The sequence below is a fragment of the Zonotrichia leucophrys genome, chromosome 2 (genome assembly GCF_028769735.1).
Source record: "Zonotrichia leucophrys gambelii isolate GWCS_2022_RI chromosome 2, RI_Zleu_2.0, whole genome shotgun sequence".
Classification (NCBI taxonomy): domain Eukaryota; kingdom Metazoa; phylum Chordata; class Aves; order Passeriformes; family Passerellidae; genus Zonotrichia; species Zonotrichia leucophrys.
In genome coordinates, this window is record NC_088171.1 from 53,089,610 (window position 1) to 53,102,927 (window position 13,318).

Here is a 13,318-nt window from a genome sequence, read left to right on the forward strand (position 1 = left end):
CTTGTGAAATGACTACCACTGTTTCTCTGTAAAACCACACTTGCACATTTCCTCTGCTGTAACTTCTCATGCCATTCAAGTTCCCCAGGGAAAACAAGAAGAAAAAACTCATCAGAGAAACAGATCAGGAATGAAAGAGATGATAGCTGACAATACTAATGGCACAGTGTAGCATTTTGGAGTATAAAATAGGCATTACATCCACATGCCTCTCTGGGTTGCTATCACTACTAGCCAGCCACAAATCTGAAATTATTTAGATAGTAAACTTAAATACTAAGAGTTCTTAAAAATCAAGGAAACTAGTTAATAAGGAAAGCATTCAGCTTAGGAATAGCATGCATTACAACTGAGTGCTAACACCAGCAGGGCAGGAGATGAAATTTATACCTGAGTTGCATTCACAGTTTTGTAGAGTCATAGAATATGCTGAGTTAAAAGGGACCCACAATGATCATGGAGTCCAGTCCCTGTCCCTGCACAGAACGCCCCAAAAATCACAGCAGGTGCCCAAGAGCATTGTCCATACTCTTCTTGAACTCAGACAGGCTGTGACCATTTCTGTGGGGAGTCTGAGTTTCCCTCAGTTTAGAGCATGCAAGTGTCAGCATGAGGACATGTCAGGAGAGTGGTGAGCAGAGGGAGGCTGCTCATGTCACCCTGACCTGGCCACCACGGGAAGAAGTTCTGACTCTTGTCTCTCCACCCTTGCTGAACTGTGGTTGTCGGCTGAACAATGCCTGACTAACACATACCTGAGGGATGCTAGAGGTGGTTTCCACAGCAGGCCTCAAACAGTCTTGCCCAGGTCACATTTCTGGTTACATTTTGGTTTGGGCCTTGGTTTATTAATCGGCTCTCATGGAGCGCAGCACTGCAGCCGCAGTGTCGTGTGACAAGTATTGGGGTGTTGTCGCAGACATCTTTTCATTAAAATCCTTTCTTAGGATTTTTTCCTGCTGAAGCTGAGAAGTTTCAGCAACAAATCTAAACAATGGTTATCTGCTGCTGTGGAATGCAACAGGTGGATCCGTGATTGGTCTCCTGTGGATGTTTGGATTTACTGACCACTCACGGCAGAGCTGCTCTCTCTCTCTGACGAGAGACAGATCTTTGTTATTCATTCTTATCTATTCTTAGCTTAGCTAGCCTTCTGAGAACTTCTCTTTCTATTTCTTTTTAGTGTAGTCATAATGTAATATATATGTCATAAAATAATAAATCAAGCCTTCTCATCACGGAATCAACATTTTCGCCTCTCTCTTCACCTCAAAACCCTTTGTGACCACGGTCACAGGGTGTGAAGCCTTTGGGATTAGAAGTCCCATACAGCTCCTGTGTGCCCATTGAAAAAGAAAAGCTTTTTGCTAATTTTTTTGAATTGCTGTCAAGACCATTCCTCCCTCCCATTCCGGCTCCAAGAGAATGGAGAGCAGAAGCCAATACTCAGATGCTTGTTCAAGTCCTGTCCTGCCACAGCCTGAAGCAAAGAGCTACGCCCCCAGTGACAGCTCAGCTTGACTCCTACTAACCTGCTGTGGGCAGGAGCATTAGCTCAGTTCTTGAGTCCCCCTCTTGCACAAACTATGGAAGTGTTTCTTATTCTGCTGGGTCATGCATTCAAATGTCAAAATTGTGACTCATTAAAAGGACAAGTTTGGGCGGGGGGAGGGGGGTCACAGGAAGGAAGAAAAACAGCTTGGAAGAGACTTCCTGTTTATCCACAGCTTGGGAAAAAAATTGACACAACAGAATACACATACCCTGGCTCCATTATCTTTGCTGGCACGGTGCTGGCTTGGCTCTGTCCCTTGCCACTCAAGGCCAAATGCATCCCTGCGGCGAGTGTTTACTTGAGAGGAGTTTACTCGAGAGAGAAATGCGGTGCCCGGAGCCTGAATGCCCGCAGTGTGCGAGCGAACGCGCGGGCACCGGGAGCCCCCGCCGCAGTGCCACGGCTCTGGCCCCCGGCCACGCCAGGGAGGTCATTTTCTTTTCGGCAATTAGCGAAGTGGTGGCATCACTAAAAGGAGTTGAATAAACACATTCAGCCCAGCTGGGTTCCCGGTTTGCTCTGTTCTCACCACTCTTCCTTCTGGGCGCATGGTGGGGCCCCAGCGAGCTCGGGGCCTGTGCGCTGCGCTTTCATTCAGGCCTGGTTGGAAAGGGCTTTTGGAAACAGGAGGAGGGGGGGAAGTAACCCTTTGGCTTTCTTCTTTTACAACGACTGTCTTCTCTTTTTCTTTTCAGGAAGGAAAAATGCCAGCTTCTCTGAGAAAGCTGCAGCAAATGGCTGTTTTCATGGGACTGTTCAGCGGCGGGGGATGCATCGTGATGTACAATCTTATGCAAAGCAAGTCTTGGTGTTGTTAGCAACCTTATTTCTCCTCTGCCCCTTTCACTGGCTTTTGTGTAGTGGGGAAAATAGCAGCATGTGAGTTGTGAGAAGCAGATAAAGTTAAGGAAAGAGCTTCTGCGTTCTGCCTCTGTGGGCTCCATTTTTTCATCCTCAGGGCTTTTGCTCTCCCAAGAGCTGCTGTGTGCGTTTCCAGAGGCGCATATTGCATAGGGAGCAGGCTGTTGTGGTCAGAAGAAAGTCTGGTTTTTGAGGGTTTCCTGAGGGTAATGGTGAAGTGAAAGCTTCACCTGCAGTAATGCAGGTTTCATTTCTTAACTGGGATTTTGTAACTGGGCAGTAAAAGAGGACCATCTGTGAGAAGGTGTTAAAGTCTAGCAGTTTTATCTGTAAATCTCTGTGTGGTGCTGGCCCTTAAACACAACACACCTGTGAAGTGCTAAGAAATCATGAGTTTCTCCTCAATGAAGTACAGATAGGAGCAGTCAGCACTGAGAAGACCAGGACAAAGAGAAAAGCTAAACAGGTGATGCTGCTGTTTATATCTAGTTGTTTATCTCTAGTTGCCATGTGTCTTTGGCCAAGAATCCACATTATTAGTCCAAATTATACATGTTTATTTTTTTCTAAAACTGCTTTTAGATAGTTAGCATCAGAGCAGAAGTAAGCTTTACCTCTCTCTCGGGGGGTGCCATAGGCCTCTTGGCCCTATGCCTCTTCCTTGTTGGTGCTATCAAACGGTATTGCTTTTCACCTACCCTGATATCAGAGGATGCTGCCAGAAAAAAGTGTAGCCAAGCCTGTTTCTCAAGCCCTCAGATAAGCTCTGAAACCTCCCCTTCATTTTACACATATTAATAACAAATCAGACAGGGCTGGAAAGCAGGCTTTAATTTCAGGCAGCTCATGCCCCCAAGCTCTGGAGTACATGACAGAAATATGATCCTTATGCTTTAAAATATTGAATCTGGCTTTAACAAGGACATTAGCATTTTTTAATTTTCAGCTTCAGCACTGTTAGCCGCCCCCTGTGCTACACAGCAAGCCCTAGGGCTGGTTCCCCACGTGCCTTGGCTGTGCAGTCAAGGGGCACATGGCAGTGGCTACTTCTGGCCCTCTTGTCATTTCAGTGGCCACTGAGCAGCTGCCTGATAACTCAGCCAGGTTGCTGAAAGGACATTTTCTGCAGCCAGGTGTGTCCTTCTCTATCCTCTAAACAGACACAGGAGCCACACTTAGAGCCTTCCTCCCTTGGCTCATGCCTGGGGCTGTCCCAGTGCCTTCTGTCCAGTGCACAGAACTGGCCCATACATGGACTACGGAGGAGCAAGTGGCCTCCATAGGGGTGGGAGCAGTGGAAAAGGATTCTTTCCCTTCCCTTCCTTCAGGCTGAAGGAAAGTTTGCATGCACGTGGTCTCTGTGCAAGCTTGTACAAATACTCAGGTAATCCTATTTCTACTTACTCTCATCACCTCCACACCCTTCTTGTGGAAGCAGTCTGCTCAGCCAACTCCAGCATGCTTTCAGCTTCTCTACCAAAAGATGTGAGGACAAATGGATTAGTTGGGCATTTAATGCCTAGTGCATGAGGTGCTAACAAGGAACAGCTGAGTAGGAGCACCAGGAAATTAGAATCCATTTCTCTTCCAACCTGCAGGGTGAACACAACATACTTTTCACAAGGTCTGAGTGGCTGTTTGCCATGATTTATAAATTTGCCATGATTTAAAGGGCAGGCATGCTGCAACCCCTTTGGCCGGAGCTCCTTAGGATGTGCTGGGGGACACAGGAGGACCAATGCAGGTGACAGCCTAGCAAAGCTGTTTCTATGCCAACTGGATGCTGCCTACTCACAGGGGATGCCTCTAATTAGGGAGAGGGGGCCGCACCTTTCTGCCTCATGCTCCAAGCTTAATACTGACAGGCAAGAGGCCAAGAAACAAACCTTACACCTTGTTTTAAACCCTTTGAAAGGTAAAGGCAGAGTTGCCAGAGTAGGATTTAACAACTACAAACTCTCAGCTTAACTCTGCCCTTCTTGATGTCAAAAGAGTGAAGTTAAGCTGATCTAGAAACCCCAGCAAGACAACCTTAAAACTGTTAGTAAGCAAATCTCTGTCCCCATAAGGAGGGTCAGGAAGTCTCCAGCTCCTCATCTGTGGCCTGTCCATTTGCAACCACGGTGCAGCACTGCACAGCCATACAGAACAGCAACTGTCCTCCATGTGCAATGCTGTTGTGGCTGCTTCACCAGTAAATTAAGTGGTGCTTCTGAGTGCCTCCCTTCTAAGGCATCCATCAGCAGAGTTGTAACTTCATAGCTGCCACTTGGAAAGCTGTACCAAGACCACAGCTAGAGTTCCACAGCAGCAGCTGTTCCCCTGTCAATGTCTGTAAGATATTCTCCATTCTTAAAGTATTTTGTGTGCCTCAAATAGAAAAACAAAAAGAAATTGAATTTTTATCAGAACATTTCACATATTCATCCTTGTCCCTTTTTTCCCCTTCCTTTTAGATAACCTACAAATGCATGAAAAGTGGGGAGACAGAGCCATAAGCTGAGCTGTAGATCAGAATTGAACAGGCTATGTTCAGAGCCCTCTTCACTTAAATGAGCTGAATAACATTTTCTTCTCTGATGTAAGGGTGTGCTTTGTCCTTTAGCTAAATTTCTCCTAATTAATAGTTTTGGACTGTATTTCAGGGAGGGTGTGGTAGTCTGAAGAAAATGTCTTTTTCTTTTTTGTAAGCTTGTTTTGATTTTAAGCGAACAGTCTCCTCACTACCCTGTTTCTCTCACCTAGAAAGTTTTGCCAGGACCCAGTATTACCAGCAAGCTTTGGAGCAACTGAAGAGCAATCCTGATGCCCTGGCAGCCCTGGGTGCCCCCCCTCTTAAGGTTCACAACATCCACCTGACAGATGGGAGCAATCGCGTGGACACGGAAAGAGCGCGGGTAACTCCGGGCGGGCAGTGTCACAGGGTGGCTTCCCGACATGTCAGGTGACAAGAGATCAGCCAGGGGATTTTCAGCGGCTCATGAGTCACCTGGGGGCACTGGAAGGCAGCAGGATGGAATACCAGTTGATCTGGAAGAGGAATGGATTTCCAGAGCATAAATCCACTAGCACAGAAACAGCAAGAGCAGCATCTCCATGTTGTGCTGTATGGGCCCATCACACAATGCTGAGGAACCTCTCAAGACAATCGGTTCCCCCCTCACACTGTAAGCCACAAAATCATTTTCAGAGACGTATCATATCCAGCTTTAAAATAGCACCTGCCTTCCTTTACCCCTCCCATATGTCCCATGCTAGTTTTTAGGGCTTTATTGAGAGCAGTTTTACAGCCCCTTACAGGTTATGCTGTGGTACAGCATAAATGGTGTGGTTTTTAAGAGCACCTGTAAGCTTGTGTCATTGAGAACAGCTGCCCAGCCTGAGACTGAGCATGAGGGTTACTCAGTGACTGGAGAATGCTGTGCTGGCTGCTGAAGTATTGCACAAGTCTGCCTTGTATCAGCTGAGGGCTGGGCCAGGCAAACCTTGCAAACACAAAAGTCCACTTCCACTTGGCATTGATGCCTCAAGAGTACTTTCCATCGGTGTTTTTAGCCCTTAATCCATGACTGGCTGCCCTCCCCTTGTTTTGCTAACACCGAGTGCCCCCAGCAACTTCTCCAGGTCCTTCACTCGGGACTCATCACATTGGAATAGTTTTGTTTTTACTGGTGAGTAGTTATGAATGCCACGGACCAAGCAAGGGCATTAAGGAATGGATCAGATGGCACAATGAAGGAATGTAGCTATCAGGGTAAGATTAAAAAACCCCCAACCTTTAACCAGCTCACATAAAATTACTTTTCCATTTCACTTCAGCCAGGCTGCATTTACATGATACCCTGAATCAAAAAATTTCTCATGTTTCATAGATTCCACAGGGAACATATCTAAGGGAAAAAAGTTGTGCAAAACCCCATACAATCTCATATACTGACTGAAAAGAAGATAACCTTTCCCACGGGTGTTTTCCTATGTCACTGTTTAAGAATGCTGGTCGCTTGGGTGACTCAGGATGAAGTCAAACCCTGCCTTCTACTGACCTCACCCAAGACACAAATCACCAACTTTCTTCTCTGCTTTTTCATGCTCCTAAGTATTCATGTTCTCATGAAATAAACTGGTTAATCATCATTATACCACAGGTCGATTTACTGACTTCACAACATTCCCAGCTCCTGGGTCTGTTGGCAAACACCTGGCATTTTCTCTGTGATTGCATCACCACCAGCAAATGCTACACCTAAATAATTTCTTTTATTCAGGCATTAGACCCAGTGCAATTGGCCATGGTTGCTGCTGCAGCTCCAGCTTTCTTTGTTAAACAGATAAATGATAAATTTTGTAACACTGAAAAAAAAGAATCACTGAACATCTCATTGCCTCAGTGTGTGTTAAGGGACTGACATGAAGAAGATCTCAACCTACAGGCTTGTAATGGTTATGGGAAGCTCTGACAGTTCAGGTCACCTCTGGATGACCATGCATTCTGGTAAGGAAAGGTGTTTGCTCATAAATATTTCAGGGAGCCAGTGGTTTTCCCTGGGGGTTGCAGCTGTAACACGGTACATTCTTTCGGCAGAGAGAGATTAATGCATGGCAGAGCAGGCATACTTGTATAGCCACACACGTGTCAGCTGTTAGATCAGTCCAATTCCGAAATACAGTAAAAAAATAAATTACAGTGTTAAAAGTTAAAAAGGTGTGAGCTCTTTGACTGGAAGGAATGAATGTCTGTTTCATAATAAGCTTTGCTGAATCTCTAACGTGTTTTTACATTTGCAGATAAAGTTACCAGTTTCTGGAACAAAATCAGCAGGCTGCCTCTACATTAACGCAGAGATGGACCACTCCCATCAGTGGTGCGTACCTGGGGGGTGGCAGGAGAAATGGGAAAGAAGTGCTAGGAGAAAACACTGGAGCAGGATGTTTGCTTTAGTCATCTGTGGTGCTGAGGTCATGCACACAGACTGAGCAGAAACTCCTGTCTGAAGGTCTTGTCAAAGGTTATTACCTTCATTAGGACAAAAATGTAAGTTAGTTGAGAAATATTTTGAATCTGTCTCTCTGAATGTAAATAGAAGAGGAACATGAGCCAGTCCTTTGTGTTGTGTTCTGCAAACTGTAGCTCAGTGCATATCCAAATACTGTGAGCCAAGGTAAAGCATGGTCCCCCTCCCACCCCACCTCTCCACAGAGGTGCAGAGCTGTTGAACAGCAGTCCTAACTCTGGTCTGCTATTAGAGATTGCAGTAAGGGAATCACACATTATATCACAGCTGTGTGAGGTGAGCTAAAAACAGCATTTGTTTTTCTGAGCTCTCCCAGAAGTGTGGTCCTTATGGTTAAAAAAAATGCTGAAACAGATGCATTATAGTAGAAGGATACTCTAATACCATATCATATAGAAGTGACTTTACATTTTCATAGTACTGAAGCCTGAAAACCTCCTTTGTCAACAGTAAACTGATTTCTGGAACTGCTCAAAAGTTTGACTAGTTGCAGACCTCTTGTTAGGTACTTCTGATAGCTCTGTTTAGAAACTGAAAGCTACAAAACCTTTACTCAGCTGCCACCAGCCATATGGTGATGCTTTCTGTTCATAATTAGATGAGCATGACTTACTGGATTACTCTTCTGAGTAAGTATGGGAAGGAAGAGAAAGGCACTAGGCTGGGACTTGAGAAACTCAGTACTGGACCTGGCGTCCTCCCTAATAAACAGGGATAACCCCAAGGGTCCCCAGCCCCATTTCTTGCCCACCTCACTTCCCTGGTGCCTGACCTCTGATCTCCTCACTCCTCCTTAGCCCCTCCTCACAGACAATCCCCTGTTATTCCTCGTTCACAGTTACTGTGTGGATAATTGAAGAATTGAAAAATGTTAAACTACAGCAGTACATACACATATCTCGGAGTTTTGTTTTAAAATGAGCTCTTTTTACATTTCTGCAAATCAAAAAAAAAAAAGGCATCTGCCTGTAAAAGTATTTGTGGCAGATAAATCTGTCAAACTCCACCAAATCCACCCATGTGCAGGGTCCTGTGCATAGCTTCCCATGGGGCTGAGACAGGACTTGGTGCCCTTGCATCCCACTGAGGAACTAACAGCAGAACTGCTAGGAGTAAGGAACAAGTAAGCAGGCCATCCTGGTGGGATGCTGCAGGGTTCATGAGTGCTTTTCCAGGGCAGCTCTTACACTGATACAGACAGAGCTAAATGGCAGCAGGAGTTGAGTTCTCTGTGCAAGAGTAGCTGAGGCACAAAAGCCGCTGAAATGCATCTGACTCTGAGTGTGCAGACTGTCCATAGTGTTTAATTTATTTCATAAAAGAGAAGACAAACGAAAAAGAAAATTTGGAGTCTGTGATCTTGTTTGGTCCAGGAGGAAGTGGCATCCACCCAGAGGCAGACAGTACAGGGATGGGGAGAATGCCCAGAGGCAAGAACAGCCAAGGCACTGCAAAATTCCTCTTTCCTGCCCTGAAGTGACCAAGAGAAGGGCTGAGCCCTCAGGCCACACTGTGGGCAACGAGCAGGTCACCCCCAAGCCTGTTTGCTCAGCCTGGGTTGGGGGTGGGAGCAGAGGGCTGCTGAGCAGAGCCCTGCTGCAAATCCATTGCACAGAGGTGCAGCAGCCTAATTACCTAATTGTATGTACTCAACACTGACTCCAGCAAAAGCAGAGCTGGGCCAGTGCCAGGAGCTTTAGAAAAAATCCTATTTTAGTACCCCAAAATAATAGTCCTTTCCAGCTGGAAAAGCAGCATGAGCAGTTTCTCAGAAGTGGGTTTGGAGCAAAGCTTAGAGGAAGGAACAGGCTCCCCCTCAGTCTCCAACAAATGCAATTTTCCTTCTTAGAGTAACCACTGTTGTACCCTGTCAGGTTTTCAGCAGTCACATTGAGCGAACACACAGTGTTCAAACTCTTCCAAGCCAGAATAATTCCTTAGCAACACTGTCTGGCTCCAAGGCTGGAGAGGAGTGGAGCAAGGAATGCACCCGCAGGATGGAGAGGAAAAAAGGCACCGGGTCAAGGAAGGAATGTCCTAAGAAGAGCTGGCAGGTTTTTATTTGAATTGCAGCGAATAGGAACATGCATACCAGACCTTTAAATCTGGGCTATGCCATGATATTTGGGAGAACAGCTTTCAGAAGCTGGCGCTTACAAACCACATTTTAAAACACTTGAGAGAATTTTTAAAAGCACTAAATGTGTGGAATTATTTGCTTCTCTGAGCCAGCTGTTTCTACACTGACTTGACCATGTTAAAAGTGATTGCTATGAGTTAAAAATCTTCTTTGGTTTGTGTCAGCTGGTGCCTTCAGGATGTCACCTTGAAACTGCGGGATGGTCAGAATATTCCCGTTTACCACTCTCCAGTGGAAAGCATTGGTGTGCAAGAAGGCTAAAAATCAGGGACAGCTGCATCTCCGCCTCCCATTGAGCCAAAGGAGCCATTAATCGATTGCATCCTGCTGTGTCTCTGTGAATGTACACAGTTGTCACAAGTGCCAGTTTCACCTAAAGCGGTGCTCTCAAGACAATTTTCTCTCCAAGATTTACCTCATTACTGTTGTAATTGCAATTTCTTTCTTTTGCTGGTTTATTCATGTGTTTAACAGAAGCCTAAAATAAATATCTTGCATAAGAGTTGCTGTTGCAGAGAAGTCATGTGTTATGCCCTGTGTGTGCTGGTATTATGAATTCGAAATAAATAAACAAACTGCCAGGAAACTGAGCTTTGTTTTACAGTGGCAGGTCAAGTCAGCTTCTCAAAACTTTGAGAAGACTTGCTGCCTCGGTTTCCCCCCATTTCTCAACAAGGTCTTGCCTAAGTCAGGGAGGATGAAGCAGCAAATGTGAAGCTCAGCAGCAGCACCCTCGACTACACTTATGAGGCAGATTTGGACCCTCACAGTTATCATTACAAAGCTCATGAGATAGCTGAGGCCACTCAACTGAGGAATTCCAGGAAGAGACTCACTGCTCACACTGAAGGTTACTCAGAAGAAGCCACTGCTTCACACCAACACTGCCCAATATGTGCTGGGGAGGACATTCAGGGGGAAGAACACTCAGGAGGGTGCAGAACAGATGAAGACACTGCCATGGTTTCCTATGACTATGACAAGAGATTTTGACTGTGCCATCAGGTAGAGATTTTGCCATCACCAAGCAAGTTGAGGAATAAACAAAACACCCCAAACTAACAAAAAAACTCCCCAAACCCAATTAATTTCCAGTGACATCCCAAACTGCCTATGCAAACAATTGCAAAACCTAAGACACAGTCTCAGGCACAGAAAAAATACAAGTAACTGTCCTGTCTGTAGCAGGAAGTAACACAGGAGCCCTTAAGAACATCCAGACAAAAGAATGTTTTGAATTCACTGTAATAGAGATGCTTAATCTCTAGATTAAGAGAGGCTGTAGCTAAGGATAGCCCAGAGCTTATACCACTCCATTCTCTGTTCCTCACCTCTCCATCTCTTCTTCCAAATTTGAGTCCAAGGAATCCACCAAGCACAAAGGCACTGCAAAGCTTTCCAAGAGCCGTGAGTGGTGGAGAAGGGAGAGCTAGAGCAAAGAATTTTAAAAGAACAGTAAGCATTTTCTTGTTTAACAAATGACCCAGTAAACTGGGCAAGGTGGCTTTTGAACAAACCTGAAAAGCAAATGCCTAATTAGAAAGGAGATGCTGAAGAGCCACAGCAAAGGCATCTTGGATAAACAATTTTAGAATGAAACAATACATGTGTGCTTTAGTTTGAACTTCACAAAGAGCTGTCAGGATGAACAGCTCTTGTGAGACCTGATCCAACCCACATGAAAGCCCAGTACACCAGGGAGAGGATTAGAATTAATCAAAAAAAGACAGATTGCCCAGCCTTAAGATTAAAATTGCTGTTTACTGGTTTCACAAAACAAAATACATGCCAAATCAAATTTCATATGATATGAAAACATTAATTTTGCACTACCACTAGCCAGAACAACACCTCAGGGATATGGAGATCTGCTGGCCACCTGGTGCCTCAGAGCTTGATCGACTCTAGTTTTTGGTCACTGAAGAAGTTTGGTGGGAAATCAAACAGCTGACAAGAAAAAGCCAAATCAACCACTTCCCATCCATCAATTACCACTTCCTTGGCTGCAGCTTTGATTTGTTGCTCATCTGTAAAGATATCATGACTGTTGAGAGGAAGCCCAGCCTGTTCAGTCCCTCCCTGCGTCTTCCCTGGGAGCATCTGGCACACATTGCCATCCAGCTGCCTTTTGTCACCTCTGTGTGCTCAGTGAGCCTGGGACCTGCAGTGGCTGGTGTCCTCAAGTGTCCAAGAAATCTGGCCACAGCCACCCCAGCCTGCAGCACAGCCCTTGCTCACCGCCTCCCTGTCCCTTGAGCTGGCACACACAGCGTCCCCATGCTGCCTTCACAAGCTGTGCCACAACACCACTGCCTGGCCTGGCTCCAGCCCTGGATTTTCCAGGCCCACACAAACCTTACAAGTGACACTGGAGATTTTATTACCTTGCCTTGGGTAAGCAGAGCTTGCAAAGAGGCTCCATCTCTCATTTTCTCCCCTGAGCACCCCTTTGACTTTGAGGGCTCTCAGTCACCTCAGCCAACCCACTGATTCTGCAGAGCTGTGAGGATGGGCCATATCATCAAATCATATCAATGGTTCTCTTAATCAAATCTTAAAACCCAGAGAAGGAGCAAAGCGATGGGTGCAGCTGGAAGCCAGTAAATCAATGGAAGGGGAGGAGTAAAATCACAATTAATTCCCTGCCTTTGTTTTATTACCTAATAGCCAGAAAACACTGAATTTCTTGCCTCATGACCTTGAAGAACCTCAGAAGTCACTTCCTCTCCATGTTTGAGCTCTTTTAAGATGCACATATTCAAAAGGAGAAAAAAAGCATCAGGCTGGTGTGTTCAGTGCCAAGCAGCTTTGGCCATGTGGCTTCCATTAAATATATCACAGCCCAAGGGGGCTGCTTTCACAGAGGACACAGGTGCAGCAGGAGCAGCCAAGGGAGCTGGAACATGCCAGGAAAACAGGGAGAGCAAAGGTCTCATAACCACCAGCAGCTGCCGAAAGCCCAAAAAACTTCAAAAGGGCACCTGGGCACCATTCCTGCATTCTTTTCTTCTGTGGAACACTGGAGCAAGTTTAGGTTCTTTTACATTTCATCGTGTTACTAAAACACTGGTTTCTTTTTTTTTTTTTTTTTTTTGTTTTTTTTTTTTTTTTTTTTTTTTTTTTTCTTTTTGAGAAAATAAGACCCTGGATCCCACAAAACACTTAAGGCTGGGAGGAACCTTGGGAGATCGTCTGTTCTAACTTCACTCCCACCAGAGTCAGCTTGAACAGATCGCCTGAAAGCATGTCCAGTCAGGTTTTAGAGATCACCAAGGGTGGAGACTCCATAACCCTCTGGACAAGCTGTACCAGTGTTCAACCATTCTCACAGTAAAAAAAGCTTTTTCTTATGTTTAAAGAGAATTTTGTGTGCTTGAGGGTATGCTCACTGTCTCTTGTCCTGGACTAGACACTGCCAAGATGAATCTGTCTCCATTCTCTTTACTCTGCCCCCACACTGATCCCTCCCCAAGCCTTCTCCAATTAAAGGTCTCTCTCAGCTTCATTAACAGGTGCTACAAATCTTTAGCCGTCTTAATCATGTTCAGTATGTTAAAATACTCCTTTTTTTAAATCGGCTTGAAAATTTGTGCAGTTCCTTTTCCAGTTTTTGGTGTGGTTAAAACAAACCTAATCTCCATGACCTTTGCTGGATTGCCTGTTTTGTTTCTTATTGTCTAGTTTGATTTTAATAGTTTCTGCCAGGCAGTAATCACCCTCAAGGAAACTACCAAGGTGGCAGACTATTCA

At 45.3% G+C, this 13,318-nt stretch overlaps 1 protein-coding gene across 1 annotated transcript; it reads left to right on the top strand.

The window, feature by feature from the left end:
- Positions 1 to 1,899: 1,899 nt before the first annotated feature.
- LOC135443997 (cytochrome c oxidase assembly factor 1 homolog) lies at positions 1,900 to 10,070 on the top strand. Its single transcript, XM_064705006.1, is given in 6 exon segments — positions 1,900 to 1,938; positions 1,940 to 1,984; positions 2,251 to 2,353; positions 5,162 to 5,313; positions 7,202 to 7,278; positions 9,733 to 10,070. Coding segments are annotated over 6 exon segments (513 nt in total). The 3' UTR covers positions 9,830 to 10,070.
- The last annotated feature ends 3,248 nt before the right edge of the window (positions 10,071 to 13,318 follow it).